At 43.1% G+C, this 21,929-nt stretch overlaps 1 protein-coding gene across 3 annotated transcripts in view; it reads right to left on the bottom strand.

The window, feature by feature from the left end:
- mdfic (MyoD family inhibitor domain containing) overlaps positions 1–20,316 on the bottom strand; it is a 201,379-nt gene extending 181,063 nt beyond the window's left edge. For 2 of the 3 annotated variants that reach the window (XR_013937113.1, XM_080518379.1), the window contains exons 1-5: positions 20,084–20,316; positions 19,670–19,833; positions 16,271–16,381; positions 3,393–3,791; positions 133–244 (exon numbers count right to left, since the gene is read on the bottom strand). Coding sequence is in view for 2 of the 3 variants with exons in the window: in XM_080518379.1 (XP_080374505.1) it covers positions 133–244; positions 3,393–3,791; positions 16,271–16,381; positions 19,670–19,763 (716 nt within the window). In the remaining variant the exon portion in view is untranslated. The remainder of the gene's footprint in view (positions 1–132; positions 245–3,392; positions 3,792–16,270; positions 16,382–19,669; positions 19,834–20,083) is intronic. The other variant, XM_080518380.1, reaches the window with a different exon arrangement.
- Positions 20,317–21,929: the final 1,613 nt, after the last annotated feature.

The raw sequence follows: 21,929 nt of genomic DNA, 5'->3' as shown, positions 1-21,929 counted from the left end.
TCTTAATGAAAGTTTAATTTGATACATTACAGGATGCAGCTAATGCATGACATTTTAGATGCACATCACTGATCACTTCTACTTGAACACAGATGCATCCCACAGACACAAATACAAGATGAATGCACACACTTTATGTTGTCTTTAATCAAGACGTCTCGCCGCCAGAACTTGTGTTGTTGAATGCAAGTCGCCGGAACACGCGGCCGTCTCCCTTTCAGACGAGACCAGAGCGGTGCCGCAGCTTTGCAGTATTAAAAAGACATGATGTGGATGGATGCAGAAAAATAGCATTACAAACAGGGCACATTTGCATAACTTTCATCACCCCATCTTGAGCTGTCAGAAGGGGCTGTTACTGATTGGGTTAGAGGGAAAGCGAAAGGAGGAGAGTGTGGAGGACGGAATGGGAAGCTGAGGACCGCTGAATGCTCATGTTTGATTAATCAAAGTAGAGGGTTTTTTTTTTTTTCCTCCTCTCTCTCTCTTCCTAATTTTGCAGTGGTAAGGCCTGCAGAGCTGACCAGAAGCACTCGCTGACTGCGATACAAACAAGATAGCGGAGGGAACATGAAACGGGGGAGCATGGGTGTACGTGCGTCTGTGAGGGTGCCTGAAGTTTGAATGCATCTTATTATCCTTATCGGAGGCCATAACATTAACAGTGATGGAAGATTCATGAGAATAAACCCTTCACTATTGAACATCTGGGGTGAGCATGCAGTAAACTGCTTTCGGGCAGATTGTGGATTTGATTCATACTGGCATATCAAAACTTCTAACACATTTTATACTGGCATCCACAGTAGCGCGCTGCCATCAGAGTGTTACAAAATGCCAGTGAGAGCGATGAGTTCAGCTCGACCACAGCTCCATGCACAAAACCTCAAAGTTCAGCCTAACAAACTCTGAAGGACCCAGAGGGTATAGCCATGCCAGCATTGAGAATGTAACAGCACGCTGTGAATACGATACAAACACAGTACATAGGCATTAAGCAATGGCCAGCCAGCTCAAGTATTCACTTGGATGTATAATTCAACACCAGCGATTAGTCTGGATCTTACAGAAGCCAACAGGGAGGAGGGGAATGAGGAGGCGGGGGTCGTATACTGTACACAAGAGAGCTGGACGGAAGGCACATCTCCATGAAAACACAGAGAGACGGACAGAAAGCCAGACAGAGACGGAGTGAAACCAACCAACAGACAGACTGAACAGCATACACTGACAATGCTCCTGTTTAATGTCAGTGAGCGGAGATGAAGCCCAGAGTTTGCAGGCCAAAAACAGCGTCCGGCGCCTCTGAGGAAATGGTATGAGACATCTGGAAAGCCAACATCAAAAAAAAAGAAGGGAGCGGCATGACACAAAACAAGCTGGATGGGCCTCAGAGCAGCAAGCTGTGCAAAACATTCAAACTCACAAAGAGGGAGAGAGAGGGCGAGATAGCTAGTCAGTCAAAGATAAAGAGAGGGAGACTGATCAGACAAAGCCTTGGTGGCCATGGGAATGCACAGAAGGCACACATGGGTAAAGAGGGCAGAGGATGTGGGATGGATAGTGAAGGTCCACCACATGCACATGAAAGCAGGCCTGTTTATAATGCATGACTGAGGGAAAAGTCAGGCTCGAGGAGTGAAGCTTACAAAACACACACACGCACACGTCTCGGTTTTTTTTGGCTTTGGTAAAGGCTTAAGGCTGTGCTTACAACCTTGGCCTGAAATCTCTAAATGAGGCTCAAGTCGCTTGAAGGCCTTAATTGATTACACACAATTAACACAAACACAAACTGGATGAAAAGAGTTCAGACAACCCACCGCTACGAACAAAAGGCAGCACGGTGAATGACTCCTCTGAAGCGGCGCTGCTATCGCAGATTGGCTACGGTGCCAACGGCATGTGCCAAGAAACACAGAATACAACAGAATCCCCAGAGCTAGCTCCTGCTAGCTTACGCCTTTTATTTCCTGTGTTCAGGGGACTGTTTAGGAGGCTAATTTCACAGGCAAACAGATTATGTTAATCCATGTAAACATTCAAACACAACAGCTTGGCTGTTTTCCGGGGGGAAATAAATAGTTGAGAGCGAACATATTGATTCTGAGAGCTCTCGCATCTGCAAATAAGCAACACAAAAGCCATAATGAGTCTTGTTGAGCGGCTGTTTTATTTTTTATTTTCTCTCCCCGGCGCCCGCTCTTTTCTGTTCTTTACCAATTAGGATGCTGAAAACATGATGTGTGTGGAATATCTCTGGTGGATGCATCCCACCTTCATCCCCGCCGAGTGTCAAGGATGCGCATTTGCCTTCTCGTTTTGTTGACGCGCGTTTCGATCTGACGCGCACTTCAAGAAAAACATCATCAAATAAAGATCTGACAGCCCACTTTTCTCTTTCATTTAAACTTATATCGCGGCCTGACCATTTTTGAATCTTTTAAAAACACAGAAAATCACATCTTAATCTCCTTCCTCACCTTGGAGCAAATGCACCCCTAAAAAGCCCAGAGAGCAAAGACCTTGGTTGGAGTAAGTGGGGGGCAGCCCCGTCCACTTTAGAGAAGCACGTCGAAAGCCGCGCGGAGTAGGGACTACAGAAAACACAAGCAAGTCCACAAATACATGCACAGCCGCAGAGCACAGCGGTCGGAGCAGGGAAGCGACGGGGCCCCGTTAATGAGGGCCAAGGAAGTGCTGACGGGATGTATCGAGAGCAAAAAAAGGGCCCACGGAGGTGTGAGGGGCCGTGTGGGGCCCGGGGAAGGCTGGTCACGACTTTTAATAGGCACCCCATGCTCTCAGGCCTTGTTAGGTGGTCACACCTATCTACCCAACGGAAAGGGACCGGCAAAGTGCCTTCATTACTGGACTCACCTCACCCTTGCACCTGACAACGTGATGGCTTCCCTGCACGGCAAACAGACTCTCTGACTTGTTGTTGAAGAAAATAAAAGCCACGGGAGCGAGATAAGACATCCTTTGCTTGACGGGAGCGATAAACATGAGAGGTCATGCACTGCCATCATTAAAAGGTGAGAGACGGGAAGAATTTATTATCAATACCTGCTAAGGTATTATTTTGTGGCTTCCATTTTGTTTGATGGCATCCTGCTTTCACTGCAGGTTAGAGACTATTGGATGAGGCATTTTGGCTCCTGATCAAAGTATTCATATTTGCTAAAACTGAGAACCAACTCCCGTTTCATTTTTACAAATTACTGTAATATACTGTAATGGTCAAACAAACATGTCACTCAAGCTACAGACAAGAGGACCCAGAAAAGGGCAACATGCAGAGACAGCCATGCCAGTCGTGAAGCGTTGGAGAGGTTAGTATGAGCACGAGTGTGTACAGTTCCTCACCGTCACTCTGATCAGACACTCACCTTCCGGTAAAGGAGGCTTCTGCGACCCAGTTGAACTGCCTTTGCTGCGTCGGCTGATGTCGCTGTTGACGGACAAGCTGGACCTCAGCTTCCTCTGCACCCGCTGCGACACCGGTGTGGACGGCTGCTTCCTGGGCTGTTCCGTCGTCGGTGCCGCTCGCCCTGCCTTTGGGCCGGCGCCGAGCCCACCCGTGGTGCCAGCACCGATGTTGGCACCGCAGGAGCACATGCGCCTGGCCTCGGCCCCGACGCCAGGGTGGATTCCATTGTTGTTGCTCGCGGTTGCTGCCGCGGTTGTGCCAGCGTTGCCGTGACGAAAGCCATTTTGGTCCTTGGCGGCAGCGCCATCGGCAGGCTCTGAAGGGACCGGCTTGGAATCCACTCCAGACTTGGGCTGAGCTGGTAAGACAGAAAAGATTCGGTTTTCAGAATGGTTTCTTAAAAAAGTGTACATTTAATACAGTTTATGTACTAATGGTCATTTATAGGCAAAGCATGACATTTTTAGTGGAGCCACATTTATGTATTTTTTTCCCCAGAAGTTCGACATTTGAGGACAGACTAGATGCTGGAGGGACTTTTTTTTTTTAACTCTATAGAATGCAGTGTGTTCAAATAGACTGTGCAGGAATACAAAATGATAACCCCCAGAGTCTTCCAATTCAAGAGCAGTTAAAATCCTATATGGATTTTAAATTTTTCTTTTTAAGACCAGTCTTAATATTTTTTTGGTTTAGTGAAGTGGGAAAATCTCAAGTAATGAACGAAAGAACTGAATGCAAGAAAAGGAAAAAAAAAAAAACAGTAGCCTTTCACTTTATTTAGTTACTTTGTATTCAAAGAGTATTTTTCTAGTAGAGAAGGAGTTGTGGATTCCTTTCACTTAACTTTATTTCAGCTGAATGACAACTTTGTCTGCACTCCATGCACCTTACACATCATATATCTCATTCACATAAGAAGTCGCAGTATCCTGTGATGTTTGGTTCTCGCCAGCCGAACACAGTAATTGAGACACACCTCTCTGCGCGAATCCACTCTCGGCAAAACGCGCCACCATTTCCCAACATGATAAAATCGATCCAATGGCGAACATCTCCACCCGGGAATGACAGAGGAACCTTATATGACACGATCACAAAAGCCATTGCTTAAGGCAGACAGACATTTGTGCGAGCGGTACCTCTTGTGAGCTCAGATCAGCACGGGGAAAGGGAGATTAAAACCGCAAGAAAGGGAAAGACTGCCTGTGATAGTGTACATATACAAAATGGCTGCTGTCTGCAATGGTAATGATCTCCTCCTCTCTGAAAGCTCAGAGATGGCCTCAACTAGTTTTTCTAAGTGCATGTGTGACAGCGACAGAAAGTCAGGAGACAGCGACCTGTCTGATAAGAAAGAAGGGGAAGGATGTGAGCGAGCAAAGGAGGTGGCATTTTCCTGAGAGGAACACCTGCACATTCAGCTCTACTGGGACTTACTCCTGCTTTACCTTCCCTCCACATCAGAGCTGCTGTGCATGTGCACACGCTGCCAGATTTTCTGAATTATTCATCTCTTCTTAAGTTTCTCTGTGCGAACCATACTGATTCTTTCTTTCTCTCTGTTTATTACTTCCTTTCTATACATGGAAGACACATCGTCTCCGCGACCAAGCTTCAACTCTGGCTTAGTTAGCAGCTGTGTGGCACAAGTGTTTCGCAGCTGTCCACAAATCAACATTTTTTTTTTTTCCTCCCCCAAAGTGGATCCAAACATAGAGCTTAATATGATGCTGGTAATTTCTTTCCATCTCTTATTTTCGCTCTGTCAGTGCACCAACAAGCGCAATTACAGTTAACAAGGGTGGGAGAGTGAGTGTGGGAATCAGGCCTCGCACTTTTTAACAACACATCACCCTGGGAGAGGCCGGACGTGAATGTGGATGTAAAACAAAGCAATTAAATACACACACTGGGTTTTGCCTTCTCCTCATTCAGGCTTCTGCATGCTGCTCCGATAAACAAATATAGACTTTAGGGATCAGGAATCCATGCAATTTGAATTAGACAACTGGGTAGCACACGATAGAATTCATTATGCAGTGATTTAAGGCCAGGTTGATGGATTTTCTCCTCCAAAAGACAAAAGCTTTGCAGCCTGCCCATGCCATTGTGGGTAGAGGCGAAAGCTTAACAAGGAGACTCGGCGAAGCCAGCATTTGTTGCGCTCCTTCAGATTTACACCTGACATCTTAAATATTATGTACATTATTTCATCTTTTTATTCCAGCCAGACAGGTTTACAAAATAAAAACAGTCAATCCTTGCTAAGATGGAGGGAGATGATACATTCAACAGAATATGAACACTTTGGAAAGGTTTTATTAAGTGTTAAGTCAAGTCAGTCATCCAGCAACTGTTTTAGGCAACAAATAGCACCAGGCAACAAGAGTGAAATGTACAGGGGGTTTTTTTTCCCCGATGGAACAAATCGCACTGTTGAAATATAATTTTCTGCTCAAAATTAAACAGAAGTCAAACACAAAACATTTTTACTCAACGCCGTCGCATTGTTCCACATGGTTGGTTTCCTCTTGTTGAGCTACATTCTCTGATGTACAAACATCAAAAGCACAGTCTGAAATTAATAAGGTCAATGGGGGGAAATCCCATCTGCAAGCAATGACTAACTGCTCCAAACTCATTCTGTCAATACTCCATAAACATACAAACATAGCATGACTCACTTTTCATTTACGTGTTTGAAGGTTTGAAGACGGTAACAACATGGCAAACTCTGGAGCAAAGTTTCCAAGCTCGCTTCAAGTCGTTGACATAATGCCAGTCATTTTTACCCCAGTTAGAATAAGCAAACTGGCCAAATAGAGTCTCACAAGCAAACACGAGTCCATGCACAATAGTAGACTGGGAAGTATAATTAATTACCTTTCCTTTGGAGGAAGTCAGGCTTCAGTTTGCCAAAGTATAAATAGTTATTAGGAAACCACAAGGCAAAAACCACAGCGCAGTAATGGTGACTCTGTTTGTGACACACTGTAAAGCTCTACAAGGTAGTTCAAGGCTTAGAAGTGGTGCAGTTTAATGGCAGGTTCTTCAATAGTCTTTATTTTTATCCTGCTGATAAAATGGTGACCAAGATTAATGGACACGATGTAGTAATATTCATAATCATTGATCATAATAATGGCGTTACTGTCAAAGATGGCAATGACAGACTTGTACAGTCACTATAAGACAAATGGAAAGATAATGAGAAAAGGCAGAAATACTCTTTAAGTCCTATCCGAATTGAGCTAATAAGACTAGTGCGACTGAAGGCATTAAAACCTTTTAATATGAATGTCCAATGTGTGCTATTAAATGGCAATAAGGCTACAATAAATAATTGACGATGGAATTAATTAGTTGACCATTGGCAAATTAATCATTATATTTTAAATTGTTGTTTTTTCAATTGATTTCGGCATAAAATGTTAACAAGTGCATTCAAATATGTTCATTGTTGTTGACCATCTAATGGAATCTACAGGTGTGCGTGAAACGTCTTACGCTGTGGCCTTACACAACACTAGACTTCATACTTTCTAGGTGATATACGAGTATCAGAAAGTTTGCGAACACACCATCCGATTCCACGCCGAAGGATGAAACAGATTTATGCAAATAAGAGCTGAGCCCGTTAATAAATCCTTTACAGAGCAACAATGAAACCGCACCACCACATCGGGCCCATAACTCAGCAGGAAACACAACCGGCATCAAAATTTGATATTAACTAATCCCGGCAAGTTGTGCAGTGGCAACAAGCCTGGAGAAGAAGAAAAAAAAAAAAGGAAGGTGTCCTGAGATAACCGAATGCACACGAGCTGACAGGTTGCATTAAAACACCATGTTTTGGAGGGAACACACGCTGGACACACACGCATACACACTTCAAATTGGACTTATAACTGCCCTATTTCGAGCACATCAACAACTGTTGAGAGTGTACATTTGTAGTTGAATAAAACATGGTATTCCCCTACACACGCTGTCACACACATCACAGGGGAAACTAGGGGGTGAGTGGTTCTTGACTGTCTAAGCAGCATCCCAATTTGGTCCCAGCTACTAGTAGCTGACAGCCTCAAATATCTGGGGAGCATTTTTAAAAGGCCAGTGTTTGATGGATTCATGAAGAACACACAAATATAATTGCCATTTGTCACCGAGTCTTCAGTGGCTGCGCCACCCAGGGACCGAGCAGCAGAGTGCCTGGAGAGTGCTGGAGCTGCGGCAGAGCTGTGCAAGGGGGAGCGCTCTGTATGTAAAACTGAGCATATAAACACCTCCATTTTTGTCACGGAAAATAGGTCCTACAGGAGGGAACTGGAAATTGCACCCAAAAGACATGTGGAAGAGGAGGAGTGCATATACGTCTGCTGGATATCCCACACTCGTGCAAAAGAAAACACACACGCATCGAAGAAATATGCATACATGCATGTCAATTGAAACACAGCTGTATAAACAAGAATTCTAAAATAGTCGGGAACATGAAAATATAACACAAAAGGTCAAACAGGGCAGTATAAAGATACTCATTTGCACACCGCTACATCGGGAGTCGCAGGTACGGCATAGAGCGGATTGAACAATCACATAATCTCTGTGTTTCTAAAGCTCAGTCCTTTTTAATATTAATGCCCCTGAGACAGAGAGAAACGGGGAGAAGAGAGACGAAAGGTGTTTGCCCAGGCTTATTAGAATGCCCATCATAGGCGAGCGTGGAGTTATTCAAATGTCACATCATTCCCACCAAATAAACACCACAATCGATCTTGTATTCATCTCCTAATAGCCATTATTACACAATGCTGCGAGTTTGTGCGTTAACACTGAATGGAACAGGGGAGTGGAAGACGCACCTTTAATTTAAGTGTATGGGCCTCAAACAGAAACAGGCAGAATACACAGTGGCAGTTAGCTCCGAAATGCTAATTCTACTAACACGGTCAGTGTTTTGTTTATCTTTTTTTTGTGCCTCATATTAGAAAAACATGTATATTTTCTGCTCGACTGGCCATGTACCTGCATGATTGAAATGCTAATTTGTAAATGTGCAATGACCTAGCCAGGCTCCTCTTACCACCACCATCCACCCCGCCTCTCCCTCCCTCCCTCTGCCAAAACAGCCTGAGGTATCATCTCTCCTCCTAACAAACAGCAGTGTGTGGAGCAGCCCCTGCCTTTCAATCCAAAGGGATATATTTTCTCATTAGAAATTATACATCTTCCCTGTCCATATTTATAGACGCAAAACCAGGGGAATTATACTGCGGAGAGAGTGAGAGGGACACACAGAGAGAGAGGAAAATAGTACAATGAATGTTATTACAAAAGGGCTCTGATTGAAAATTTCCTTGGGCATATCAAAGCCTCGTTTACCGTTTGACCTTCTAAACTCCCGTACAAGGACTTTCTTTATTGTCTCACGGGAAGAGTTGGAAAGCAACAGAGAAGCGACTAAAAAAAAATCAACATTCAGGTGTCTCCTCACAACAACAACATCATCATCATCATTTTAAAGGTTGGTGTTTTGGGAGGCTTCGAAACCGCGGTGTGTTAATAGTTTAAATCTACCACTTCTTCAACATTTTAACGCTTTTAAACGACCACGCTTTTTTCAAAGTTGCATCAGATCCTCTGAGCATACACGCGCACAGTTTTGAGAGAATTTACATAGAGGTTGTTTTATTTTAAAAACGTGTCAAAGATACTCCGTGGATCTGGTTCAATGCCTAAACCCACACAGGTTTTGTAAAGTTAAAATCAAAGCCCTGCGGAGGCCACACCATCACTTCTGGGACTATTTGTTCTGGCAGCACACAATGGACAAGTAGCATTACATTACACCTGCCGAAAACTTTAGCTGCATGTCAGCGGTGTAGAATAGGAGTGAATTGGCAGTGTTAAACAGCAAGCGAGGACTCTTGCATTTGATAAGAAAATTTGATTCCCCATATTGTGACAATGTGGGTGTCATGTAAAAGTCAGTGGTCTTGTCATGAGCGTTTACACAGAGTGGATGGTGACCTGACACAGGCTAACAGAAATGTCATTCGTTCCCCCAAATACACACAAAAAAGACGACATCTGGACACCACGGAGCCATCCAGGCCCTGTCACTTTGTCCAACATGCACACAGTGTTTTGTGTTTATCCAAGATAAAATGGTGATGATGACGGCCATGCGGATGATGATGATGGCTGTTGAAGAAAGCTAAATTACCTGCTCTGATATTGGATCCTCATCAGCAGGAGTGACACGCTCTATGGATGTGTGTGTGTGTGTGTGTGTGTGTGTGTGTGTGTGTGTGTGTGTGTGTGTGTGTGTGTGTGTGTGTGTGTGTGTGTTATGGTAGCTGGCAACAGAACTCTATTAACTGTCTTCACCTGTCAAGGCTGATCATATTGTGTTGCATCTCATTTAAACAGGAAATATCACATTTTGGTCGGTTTTTCTGCTCCATTGCAGCACAGTGGGTGGATAGTTGTCCGAATCTCACACAGATCATTTCCAGCACTTTTTTTTTTTTTTTTTTTTTTTAATTCTTTGTGACAGTCATTCAGATTTGACTCATCCAACGTATCCGAAGGGGAAGTGACACTTGAAGGCATCACTTAATATCATTTCCATCACACACGCCTCACCTACTTCCACCACTGCTGCTGCTGCTGCTTCTGTCCAATGGAACGAGAAGCAGGGGAGAAGCAGGATATTTGTGGATTTAAAATGTTGCTGCTGATCGAGTGCTAAAAATAACCCCCTCGGACGTTGTTCGGCTTAATTACATTTTACAGTAGTAAAGGCATCTTGAAAGACAAGAGCCTAATTTGATGAAGTAAACCTCTCAGCAAGAATGGGGGAAGCTGTGATGGTGAGATGCGGGGGGGGGTGGCATCAATTATTCTTTGATTTAAAAATGGAATTTGTTCACAGATTAATATGTTTGACTGCAATCTAAATCATTGAAACTCACAATGAGATGCCAGTTTCTCTTTACATGAATCACACAGACGGGCAGGCATTCCCCTTCAGCCAGTCCTCCCACCTCCTCTTCCTCCTCTTCCTCCTCTTCCTCCCCCTCCCAAGCTCTGGCCAGAGAAGTCTCTGGTCTCCACTCCTGTGTGGAATTTGGCACGGTGCTAATTTGAGTGCTGCTAATGCAGCAGAGCACAAGGAGTGTTCAAAACCTTACAACTCGTGTGCTGTGAGAGGCTCTAAACGGCGCCTTAGTATATACCTCTCTGTATTTCTGAGATGAATTCATACGATCCTGTTTCTGCATTAAGCTTTGTCAAATGTCTTTCATTTTTCTTCATCTGTTTCGTGGCATCCAAGAGGGGAGAAAGAGGGGAGTAAAAAGACAGCCGAATGCACAACTGTAGTGTCTTTAAAAAGCTGCACATCTTGCACGGATTTAGACTTTACACGGCTAGCTACCACAATTTCTAGAAAGATCAATTATGACGTGACTCAGAGCAGGCCTGAGGGAGCTGCCAGGCTTCATACTCCGAAAACGTGCTCCACCCTCTCCTCGCCGACGACTCAAAACAAAAAAAAAAAAGCGAAGCAACAGAGCTGGAGTGAGCGGGAGGGTGGGGGAGAGGGAGGGAATGGTGGTATTTTCAGTTTGAGTTACATCGATGACTCAAATATTCCGCCGGCTTCAAAATCTCCTCGCTGAAGTTGTAGTTCCACAGGAAGCTCACTTGTTTGAAATTCAACGGCAAAGCTGGCAGACGTGCGCATGCGCACACTTGCACTCAGAGAGATTCACAAAAGACACGCGGATGCAAAACAGCAGACGACTCCGCACACCAAATAGATTTTGTGTGCTTCTCTCGGAAGATGCACCCGCGCAGCCAATGCCAAACTCAGAAATGAGGACCTGGCAGAAACATCTACTGCTTCTTAAGAGCCAAAATACAGCCGAGGTCTGACTGTGGGTCAGAGAGGGGATAGACAGTCTATCAAAATACCCCCACACCGAGTTCCTTTATTTGCTCAGTATCAATCTCAGCATTAACCCTCTGCTAATGGGACAGCTGTGGGTCAGCGCCTCGCATCTTCGGGATGCCAATCAAGGCCTTAAGCTGAGAGATCAGCCTTTGGGACAGAGGTGCTCGTCTGCCTCTGAGTGGCTTTTAAAACACAGAGACGCCCGTATCGATTTTAGCTCTAGCCTGAAAGAGAAGGGAGGCAGGTGGGGGATGGGGGGGTGAACTGGGGGGGGTGGAGTGGTTCGTCGTGGTGCTGGTTGTGTCAGCTGTGGCTGTCTGCGCGTCTGGACGGGAGCCAGCCCCTGGTCCCCGGTCACCCTCCGCTGATCAGGAGGGCTTGACAGAATGACCTAGCAGAGGAGGCACTGAACCTGCAAACACGAAGGGGGCAAGGAGTTGGAAGCTCGAGGGGTTCAGGGCTAGCGAGGGCAACATCAGCAGAGATCCAAGTAATAGAAAAGGGTTTTAACCTTAATGTTGGAGCCAAAACCCTGTTAGAGGCCAAGTAATCCCCCCTGCGCTGCTCTCATTTGAACTGGATGATTCCCCCCCCCCCTGCCCCGTCTCTGCGAGCAGCTGCTGAAAGGCACCGACGCCATCATATAGAGCGCTGGTTAGTGATATGATAAACAAGCCAAACAGCCGCCGACCCACCTTACCTGAGCTAAACAGGCTGGGTGGAGAAAGACAGACAAGAAACAGAAGGTCCATCTACTGAAATTCCAAAAAATGCACAAAGAGACTATTTACCTGGACTCAATACTGAGGTTCTTCCACTATATAAATCGTTACAAAGCACTGGGCATTTTTTAATTTATTTTTTTAATGTACATGAAACACTCACAAACAATCTGTAACTACATTAGCCAAGAAGCTAAATGTTGAACTGCCACCTTTAACTACTACAGTCATTTGTGTTATTATGTGATCTTCTGGTAGCAATATTTTTAACTTGTGGTTTTGCTACTTTCATTAATTTAAATCTTCTCTGCGTTTCTTGCCCTCGTGGAGATATCTGCTTAACAATAGCCACTTAAACCCAAAGGTCAGTTGGTGTTAAAACAATTTGAAATTATTTCTCTGAATACCCAAATTCTTTCCACAAACTCCGTATATGTTGCGCTGTGTCGAACGTGCACTTGAAAGGCTGCAGTCCGCGAATTGAGATATGCATATCTAATCATGTGGCTCAAGTATTTTGAATATCTTCAAAAAAAAATTAACAGTGAATAGTTCAGGGTACTTTGAGTAAAATATGCTAATTAACACACTTGAAATTTCCCATATGAAATCTATCTCCACCAAGACAATGAGAAAATAATTACAACAGAGGTAGAATTACAATGGCCATTTTAATCAACCCCTACACTAGCATTTCACCCTATTTATACAGTTTTTGATTCCATGACCCACTGCTAAGTAATCACTTGAAAATTACGGTTCAGTTTATAATAGGTCTATGCTTTAGACACATTATTTCTGCAGAGACAGGGCTCGGAGGATTACAATAAAGATATGAATCTTGCATAACAACAATCACCATGCAGTTCTTATGCTTAAAAAAAAACATCAAGGGAAAAGAAAAAAAACTGACATAAAAGGTTAAAAACTATGAAAGTACTTAAGGCACTTTGCTAGATATACCAGCCAAAGTGTGACAGTCTGAGAATGTTGATTCAACACTTAAGCAGCAAAAATATTTCAGCACTGATGATGAAAATTATGACGAAGAAGCACTTGCCCTTTTGTTTTATCTTAACAAAATTCTACCAGCTGTCTAGTACTGAAAAACTTTATAATTTTGTATATAAATCTGGATTGGTGAATCTCGTCTGCGAGGCGGGTCAAAGCAGGTGACACTATCCCATTAAACAATCCCTGTAACTGCTTTTATTAGAGGTCAGAAAATTCACTTCCGAAAGGTCAATTCTGCACACAGGTAATCACCTTGAAGGTGTGCCACTAAAGAGTCAAATCAGAGATTCACACAAAGGCCAGACTTATGTCTTTCTATAAAAAAATGGAGAGTCATGTTATTTGACCTTCCTTTCTCACTACAGAATTTTCCTGAGATAAAAAAAAAAAAAAACAGACCTGCTCTTCAGAAGCTAGTAAGGTCGTCTTTATCAACCACGGATGCATAAAAAAAAAAAAAAGTATTTGAGAATCTGGTGAATAATGTGATGATTAAACTCCTAAAACTAGTGCCTGGGTGCTCGCAATTTATTTCGAGGTAAAGGCTGGAGAGGCGAGGCCGTTTGGAGGAGATACCAGCTAAAAGCGCAGAACGCTCTCTTGAGGAATGTCCGTCTCCCCCCAACAAGATTCTCCCGCCTCCCCCAGGATGGCTGCACCACAGACGAACTGTTCACTCAAAGGCCTCACAAGAAGAGCACAATTGTATATTTTTGTCTAACACGCCGCCGTGGTTTACAATTGGAGAAACTATTTTTGTCAGTTGAGAGTAATACAGTCCGAACTCAAGTGGTTCACTGGAAATGTTGAATCTACGTCAGGGTGATTGGATCACCCCAAACAAGATCCATCGCTGCAAAGCTATTGAGTTATCTGTTACTTTTTTTTTTGCTTTGTTTGCTTTCCTCCCCTATGTTTGTGCTGGTTTATCTTTCTTTTGTTATGTACCCACGTGTCTGAAATAAACTGGGAAAAAACAAAAAAAAAGAAAAAAAGAAAAGTGTACGCGAACAACAAGCTGAAACTGAAAGCGCGCACACCGATACATGATTTCAACGACAATCGATGACACTTGCATGCATGTATGCCAGGATAAGAACAACGGCCTAATTAAACGGCGTAGGAGCCTGAGCTGTGTACGTGGCTGTGTTCCGTGTATATTCAAGGCACGAAGGGACACGTTAAAATCGTTCCAAAGCCACCACCCATGTTTACGTTCCTGCTTTATCGGAACTCGATGATTTAAAACATCAACTTGTCAAAACAGTACATTCATAACTGAAATGGGATCCGTGTTGTTAGTACAACAACTCAATGCGCTTCCCCTTGTTGTCAAAAGTCACAGTATATATATTGTACACATGCTTGAAATCAGATAGCAGAGGGAGGGGAAAGAAAGAAAGACAAAAAAAGGGAAAACGGTGCACGCTGGGATGTAGGCAGGCAGATGATTTCTTATTGATTTCCTGTTTCTGCAGCAAGGAGGGCTCTCAATTACCCCTGAAAGCGAGCAGTGGTCCCCCCCGAAACAAAACAAAATCACAGTGAGATTGTAAGGGGCTGTGACATAAATGGGTTAATCTAAGATGCCCTGAATGAATTTCCTTGTTGCACCACAAACACACACGTGTACATGAAACTTTCAAAGAGATTATGAAGGCAAAAACTTTCAACTTCTTCCTTTTTTTTCCACTTAAAGTGGCTACTTTATGTTTATGTTCCCACAATAGTGTACCAGTGCGATGGTTTCTTTGCCTGTGTGTGTGTGTGTGTGTGTGTGGTGATGTGTTGTCGCCAAAAGAGACACACCACGTGTGTGGATGCTGAGGGGAGCGACATCAATTACAACGCAAAACTGTTGTCACAAGGGCTTATCTGTTCAGATGAAAGCAAAGCGTGGCTCCCTCCAGAAGTGCAATACTCCAAACACCTGCCAAGCTAGAAAGACCTCCTTTTAAACGCGACTTCAGTAAACAAGCCACCAGCAAGTCATTAAGTCTAAATACGTCTTTTTTTTTTTAAGGCACGAAAAGGCACCCTGGAAAAGTTAACAACACAGAAACAAAAGAACTGCTGTCAAGAACTGTGTCAAATGAAAACGCAATCCTTATTATTGCTTGGCACTTTCATGGATGGAAGCAATCAGCTGCTATTAGCCTATGTTGTCACATCTTCTTAGGAACAATGAAACACACATACACAAAGCGTTTACCCCGAGCTTTTGTGACCTGCAATCCATATCTCCGTATCAAGTGAAATTACCGAACTAAAGTGCATCTAGGTTTAATTAGACCTGCTAATAACTCCAACAGCTCAGTGGCAAATAATTGTTTTGTAAAACCTCGCTCTGCATCGCATTTGCATAAAACAATGTGATTAGGTCAGAGTTTCAATTCAGGTTCGCAAAGTTTCTTAAGTTGAAAAAAAAAAAACTGATTAGAAAGAGCCAGGGAAAAAGCCAACAATTACTTTGAAATTTAAAACACATGCTCTTGGTATGACAGATTTTTTGGGAGAATTAAAAGCCTTCTGCGAAGATGTGAAAACGGCACCACGACAAAGTTTGAAGACAATACAGAAGAAAAAAACACGTTTAGAAAAGAGGCTGTCGGCAACTTTGAAACTGAAATAGGTAAACGCTTAGCGAGGGATAAAAAACACTGCGGCTGAAGGTTCAATCAGTGTGTAAAAGAACAGCCACTGCCAGAACCACAAACAGGATTTCCCCACTTCCAAAACACAGGGCTGAGGGTTTGGAAGGAGAGAGAAAAATGGAAAGCCGGGCCGAGCCGAGCCAAGACTTGGTCATGACGGGAGAATAAGAGCGCACGCATGTTACCGCTCACGTGCCAGGAGACCTTGGCATTATCTTGATATTACTATAATTGGCTACACTGAAGCCAATATTTAAGTTGGCCGACGGACCCTGCCGCACATGAGCAGACCGAGCAACCGTCATGGCAGCTCCTGCTCCTGACAGGTGCAGCATGTTCATATATTAAAAAAAAAAAAAAAAAAACGGTCATCATCTGAACATTAAATAAACACTTACTGTGGTAAAAGTTCACTTGCTATAATTAAACGCCTCATTGTTGTTTATCATTACGCAGAAATGTCCACCCACGGCCGACTTACTTCTTATGGGCCCCCGATAATTAGGCTTCTCCCCGGTCACGTGACTTTGTCCTTCAGCGGCTGGTTTCCTTGGCGATGGCATTGTTCCTGATGATTCCGTATCGCAAGCATCTAGGGCGACAAGAATTTAACGTTTAACAAAAAAAAAAAAAAAAAAAAAAAAAAGCAAAAAAAACATGATGAAAAAAAACACTGTCAAAAAAAAGAATCAACAAATAATCGTGGTTTTCATTGTTTGATTTAACTCAATCTGATTACAGGTTGAGCTCCTCGAAATCATTGTGTGGTACAGCTGTTTTTCCAAACACAGTTGTACATTTTCAGAAAAGGGTTCGCCACAAAGGACAAAATATCAGGGGCAGCTGCATGTCCCTGCGTGGGCCACTCTGCCTATTTCTGCCAGAAAAAAAAAAAAACAGGCCGCTGGCAAACTGCACAACATGGTGGGGCGGGTTCAGGTGAAGGCCTTGCCAGAGCTCTGGATCTCATTTTCTCTCCTTCAGCTCCCGGGTGTGCTCTACCTGCCAAGCGTCTTTTACTGCCATAAAGGCTGCATTCATCTAAATTGGAAAAAGTATGTGGGCAAAAACTCCCAGCTTGATAGCTGCACAGAAACACACACACACACTCACACACACACACGAGAGACACTTTCACTCATCTCTCTCTTGAGCCGGGCTTCCTAACTTCAAGACTTGCTGACGTTTCACTCATTACACACTGCCGCTTTTGTTCAATAAATAAACCTTCCACAATGACTTTATTCACTGGTTTGGTGCCAGACGTCTGCTCGTGGCCCACAATTTTCCCCTCAGAGTTTCTCAGTACCATACCAGTGGTAGGTAAAGCTAACCTTGCCGTGATCCTGAAGAAAAATGGGTGAAGAGTGATTCAGCAAAAAGCCTGCAATTACGCTTACCAACACTCTGCTCCGGGGCTACAACTCCTTGTGTTTGTAAGCAGTGATCGATGGGGGGGAGTGGAACGGACGGGCGCAGGCCACAAGCTCTCGACAGATATGGCACATATCTCTACTCGGAGCTGATGTATGATCGCGGCAGCAGTGCGGCGTGATGCATCGCAGTATTTAGTGATCACAGTTAGAAATAAATTGGCCTGTTCTCAGTACATCCACAGTCCCCTGAGAGGGGAAATCTAGTCTTAACTGCAAGTCCCTTTGAAGGTCCAGCGAAAATCCATTCACAATCCAGCAGCCGCAGTCATTGCTTACTTTGTCCTACTTTACTATTTTTTGACAGAGCCGTAATGATGCCTGGTATAAATAGGATGGTTAACGGTTCATTGCTTGTTTGAAGAAAAATGAAAAGGGGGTGTGGGGGTAAGCTTATTTTACATGTGATAATCTTAGGGGCAACTAGAAAGTTAATTAAAAACTATAATTGGCTGTGGTTGCTGTTAATAGTCACCAGGGCGTTTCTTCAGACTTTATTGAGGAAAAAGCACAAACATTATCAAGTCTTAACAGTGGAGCACAGATACTGATGTACACTAATGGTCGCATGAATATAATTTAAAAAGACAAGGCCCGAGATTGTCCCAAGCAGACAGATGAACGCCGATATGTGCCAGTAATCACTTAATGCATTCACACACTTATTCCCTGTATTGCCTTTTTAAACCGTTCCTCTCGTTTGATTGACCACACAACCAATATGAGTGCTTGCTGAATACGTCACTGATATTTATAGCCCCGCTTCATTACTACTTCACAAGCAGAGCATGGAAGAAGAAGAAAAAAAAAAAAATTCCAGAAACATTTACAAGGAAGAACTCCATGTACACATGAACCATTGCATTATACAGCAGAGATTTCACAGGGTTACATGGCGTGCTTAAACGGTATAATATGCAGTTGTTTTTGTATAAAACATTCAGGAATACCATTAAATGAGCAGTGTCCTGTACAGAGTGTACCCTGTGTCAGCCGGGATAAGCTCCAGCACTTATGACCTGAACATGGAAAAAGTGTGTGCAACATGGACGGATAGGTCAACATGAAGGAACATTTGCCAATCACCTGGTCAGACCTGTTGGTAATTGGCCCAGTGAGACGAGGGGCCACATGCAGCACAATTTGACCTTAACTGGGCCTGACCACAAAATAAATTGGCATGTAACACTAAAACTACAGAAAACATCTTAAGTTTCTCTCAGTTTCTGATTCAAAATATGCAAATGTTGACATGTTTCAAGCACATTTCAAGCACTTTTTTTTAAAACGTTAACATGAAGAACCAGATTATTTAAATTTAAAAACCACTCGCCTGCTTATTTACATAAAATCCAGTCGTATATTATAGGGCTGATGCTAATGAGCGTCGTAACCATTTGCTGTTCAGTTCTGGTTCAATACTTCCACTACTCTTACTCATGATTTATCAAATCATAAACGGTTGTTTCTTCTATCAAAAAAAGAAAAATTCCAGGACTCAGGCTGTTTACACCTCTGCTTTAGCATGTAGGCTGTGAGAGGAAAATAATGCAGCTGTTTCATGATCATAAAAATGCAATAACTGGGAATACTCACTCAGTTGTAATAATCGGCACTGATGCGTTTACATGCACTTCAGAAAAACAGTGAACATGTTGGGAGTCCATTGTTGTATTTCTTTCCTGGTACGTACATAGTGACGCAAGATAAACTTCCTGTTACATTAAAAATGCCTGTTTTGAGGGTCTCCCCACCGAACCAGACACAATCAATACATTTTAGTCCCTCTTCGACAAAACCTGAAATATCTGCATGTTTTGATACAGCCAGGGTCAATCAATCCTTACCGCTGACACCACGAAAAGAGCAGTATTGGGACAGATTTCTTGTTTCGGGGTATTGGCGACAAACTTAGACAAGTTTACCCCTTGCAAAACTCTACAGCAGGAGTGTCCAAGCTTGCATGTTTTACTTCTATCCCCCTGCTTCAACATACCTGAATCTAAGGGTAATGCCATCACCAAGGTTGTGAAAAAAGCCCAATAAAGAGCCCTTCATTGTAATCAGATGTGCCTCAACTGGGACACAGCATAACCCTGCAGGAGCTTGGACACCCCTGTTCTTCTGTATGTTTATATAAACATGATGCTGTGGAGCATCATGTTTATATAAACAATCAAACAACTTCCAAAATACTGGAAAACAATCAAAGGTTTGTTGTAAATGTATACTGGATCATCACAGTAAACACAACAATGCCTGAAGCTATTGAGAGTTTATGGACCTGCATACACTTTTTTTAATCTCCACGCGATATGCAACCACGTGACATTGAGACGTCATGTCAGATTTGACTGTTCCAGGTCAACCAGTTCACTTTTCTTCTGTCATTGAAACAAGAGTGTTGACCTTCCATGTCGCACGCAGATGATTCGAGTTTACCTTACCGTGCAGGGGTGACAGCAGGGGCTTGATCTCCGGCCCGGGGCCCCTCGCAGGCCCCGCCGGCCCGTCCGGAGGAAGGACGGTCTCCTTGGACATGAGACAGGCGTCTTTACGGGAACACACACGCAGCAGCAACAAAGTTCCACCCTTTCTTCAGCCCTCGGCTCTGTGAAAACCCCCAAGTCGCAACATCAACACAAGACACAAAGTAAAAAAAAAAAAAGGTTTATACATTTTTACTCAAGAAAAGTGACGTCGAAAAAAAAAAGTTGGAAAAAAGTTGGTGGAAATTTCCCTTCTCGCTGGTTTTATTTACAGAAACCTTCCACATGCAGCTACACAGTTTTTAATTAATCATAAAATGTAAAAAAAAATCAAAACTTTTGCTCAGTTTTGTATATGAGACGTTCACGTACCTCTCAAACATGTCAACTCCCTCGCTTCAAATGTGACTCGTTCCCATCCTTCCTCGTCTTCTTTCCTCCTTCCTTCACGTTCGCAGCACGAGACAAAGTTCCAACAAAGTTTCCCCGCAAAACTTATACGCGTCCAGGTTCGGGTTGCCGTTGTGACGCACAGGGAAACGACCAACAACGATATTAATAATAATAATAATGACAACAACAATCCTTCGACGCTCCTTCGACGCTCAGCAGTTTAGTGAGTCTGAAACATTTTCATCATATCCGGATTCCTGCAGCCAGCGGAGCCTCTCTGCTCCCCTTCGCTTCCCTCGGCGGCTGGGAAGAGAACAAAGCCCTCCCTGAACATGTGTCCGGAAAAATAAAGCAAGAAACAGCCACAGAGTGACATTTAGACAATAAAATAAATAAAAATAATGAATAGGAACACTGAGTGTATTTGTTTTCCAAAGAGCGTCTGATTGAAACATTTAAGTAAAACTTTCGGTTCTGATTTATTTACTCACTTGAGTTGTAATAAACTTTAACCCTTTAACGTCATCTCAAAGTGAGAGGGGAAAAAAGCAATGGAAATTGTTGCCTGAAGTCACACAGCTGAACTTTTCAAAACTGACTCAGACGACTTAACCCTGTGGAACTTATAAGGAGAGAAATTTCAACACTTTCAAGGGTATTTGAAATGTCAATCTTTACTCAATTTTAAGCACATTATGGGCAGTGGTGACCAAGAGCTTAGAGTTGTGGATTTGTGATCAAGAGTTTCCTGTTCACACATTTGATTCCCACTGCAAGGTCACTACTGGGGGATCCCTGAGCATGACCCTTGACCCCCCATCATCTCTCCAGACCACCCTAATGAGGCTGCCAAACACATTTCACAAATAGGACAATTAAATGCGGAAAAATGAATGAAGGCCTTTATGTGCCAAGTTTGATTATATTCCTGTGCATGTAATGATTTTCTTTCTTTTCTTTGTGCTTTAAAAGCACATGTTTGATACTAACTAGTGTCTCTCGGTTGCCCCAGGGTGTGAATGTGAATCTGTGTGACTGTCTGTCATTTAGAATGAGCCTCCTGCTTGTTGGTTGTTGTACTCCTGAGCATTTAAAAGTTTAATAAGCAAAAAGTTTCTAAACTATTTCTTTGTCAGACATGCAGTCGGTAAGTTGTAAATGTTGCAGCAGCTATCTTGACTTCCCAAAATACATGGTTGTATCTCGTGGCGAATATGTTTTGGTAAAAGCACATACTTAGATACCATAGGAAATAGTTTTGATTCCACTTGGAAATTAATATTCTATTCATAAAGGTTTCGGGAAACTTGAATTGCACTTGACACAGAACTGTGACTATTCAAAGCCGCCGGTGTTTGTAGTAGCCATGGCTACACGGGAACAAAACTGCTGCACGTAAGTGAGTCACACAGTTCACAGACGTTTTAAAAAAAAATAAACCTGTAAGTATATGGCAGGACTATAATATCAACAGTGGTTGAAGAGATGACTTGTTTTTCTTCATTCTGATTCATACATAATTTACAGTTAAAAAAAAAAAAAAAAAAAAGCCATTGCAGCCCCCCTGCTGTGTCCTCCATGTAGTCAGTAGAGGATTGTTAGTGCAGAGTCTTGCTGATTGCCATCATAGCCATTGAACCCTATTGGTAATAGTATAAGTGAGATTTAAGCCTTGGTAACATGAGAGTGTGGAGGTGATTGATGTGAAATATGCCCTCCCTCATTGACTGGATGAACTCCATTTTCTGCTCCTAATGCAGAAATCACTCCGGGTCTCCAGCATAATGATTTACGATGAATCTGTGTCAATGTTGAACTCGGCAAA

The sequence above is a fragment of the Blennius ocellaris genome (genome assembly GCF_963422515.1).
Source record: "Blennius ocellaris genome assembly, chromosome: 22".
Classification (NCBI taxonomy): Eukaryota; Metazoa; Chordata; class Actinopteri; order Blenniiformes; family Blenniidae; genus Blennius; species Blennius ocellaris.
This window is presented reverse-complemented; position numbering and strand designations above follow the sequence as displayed.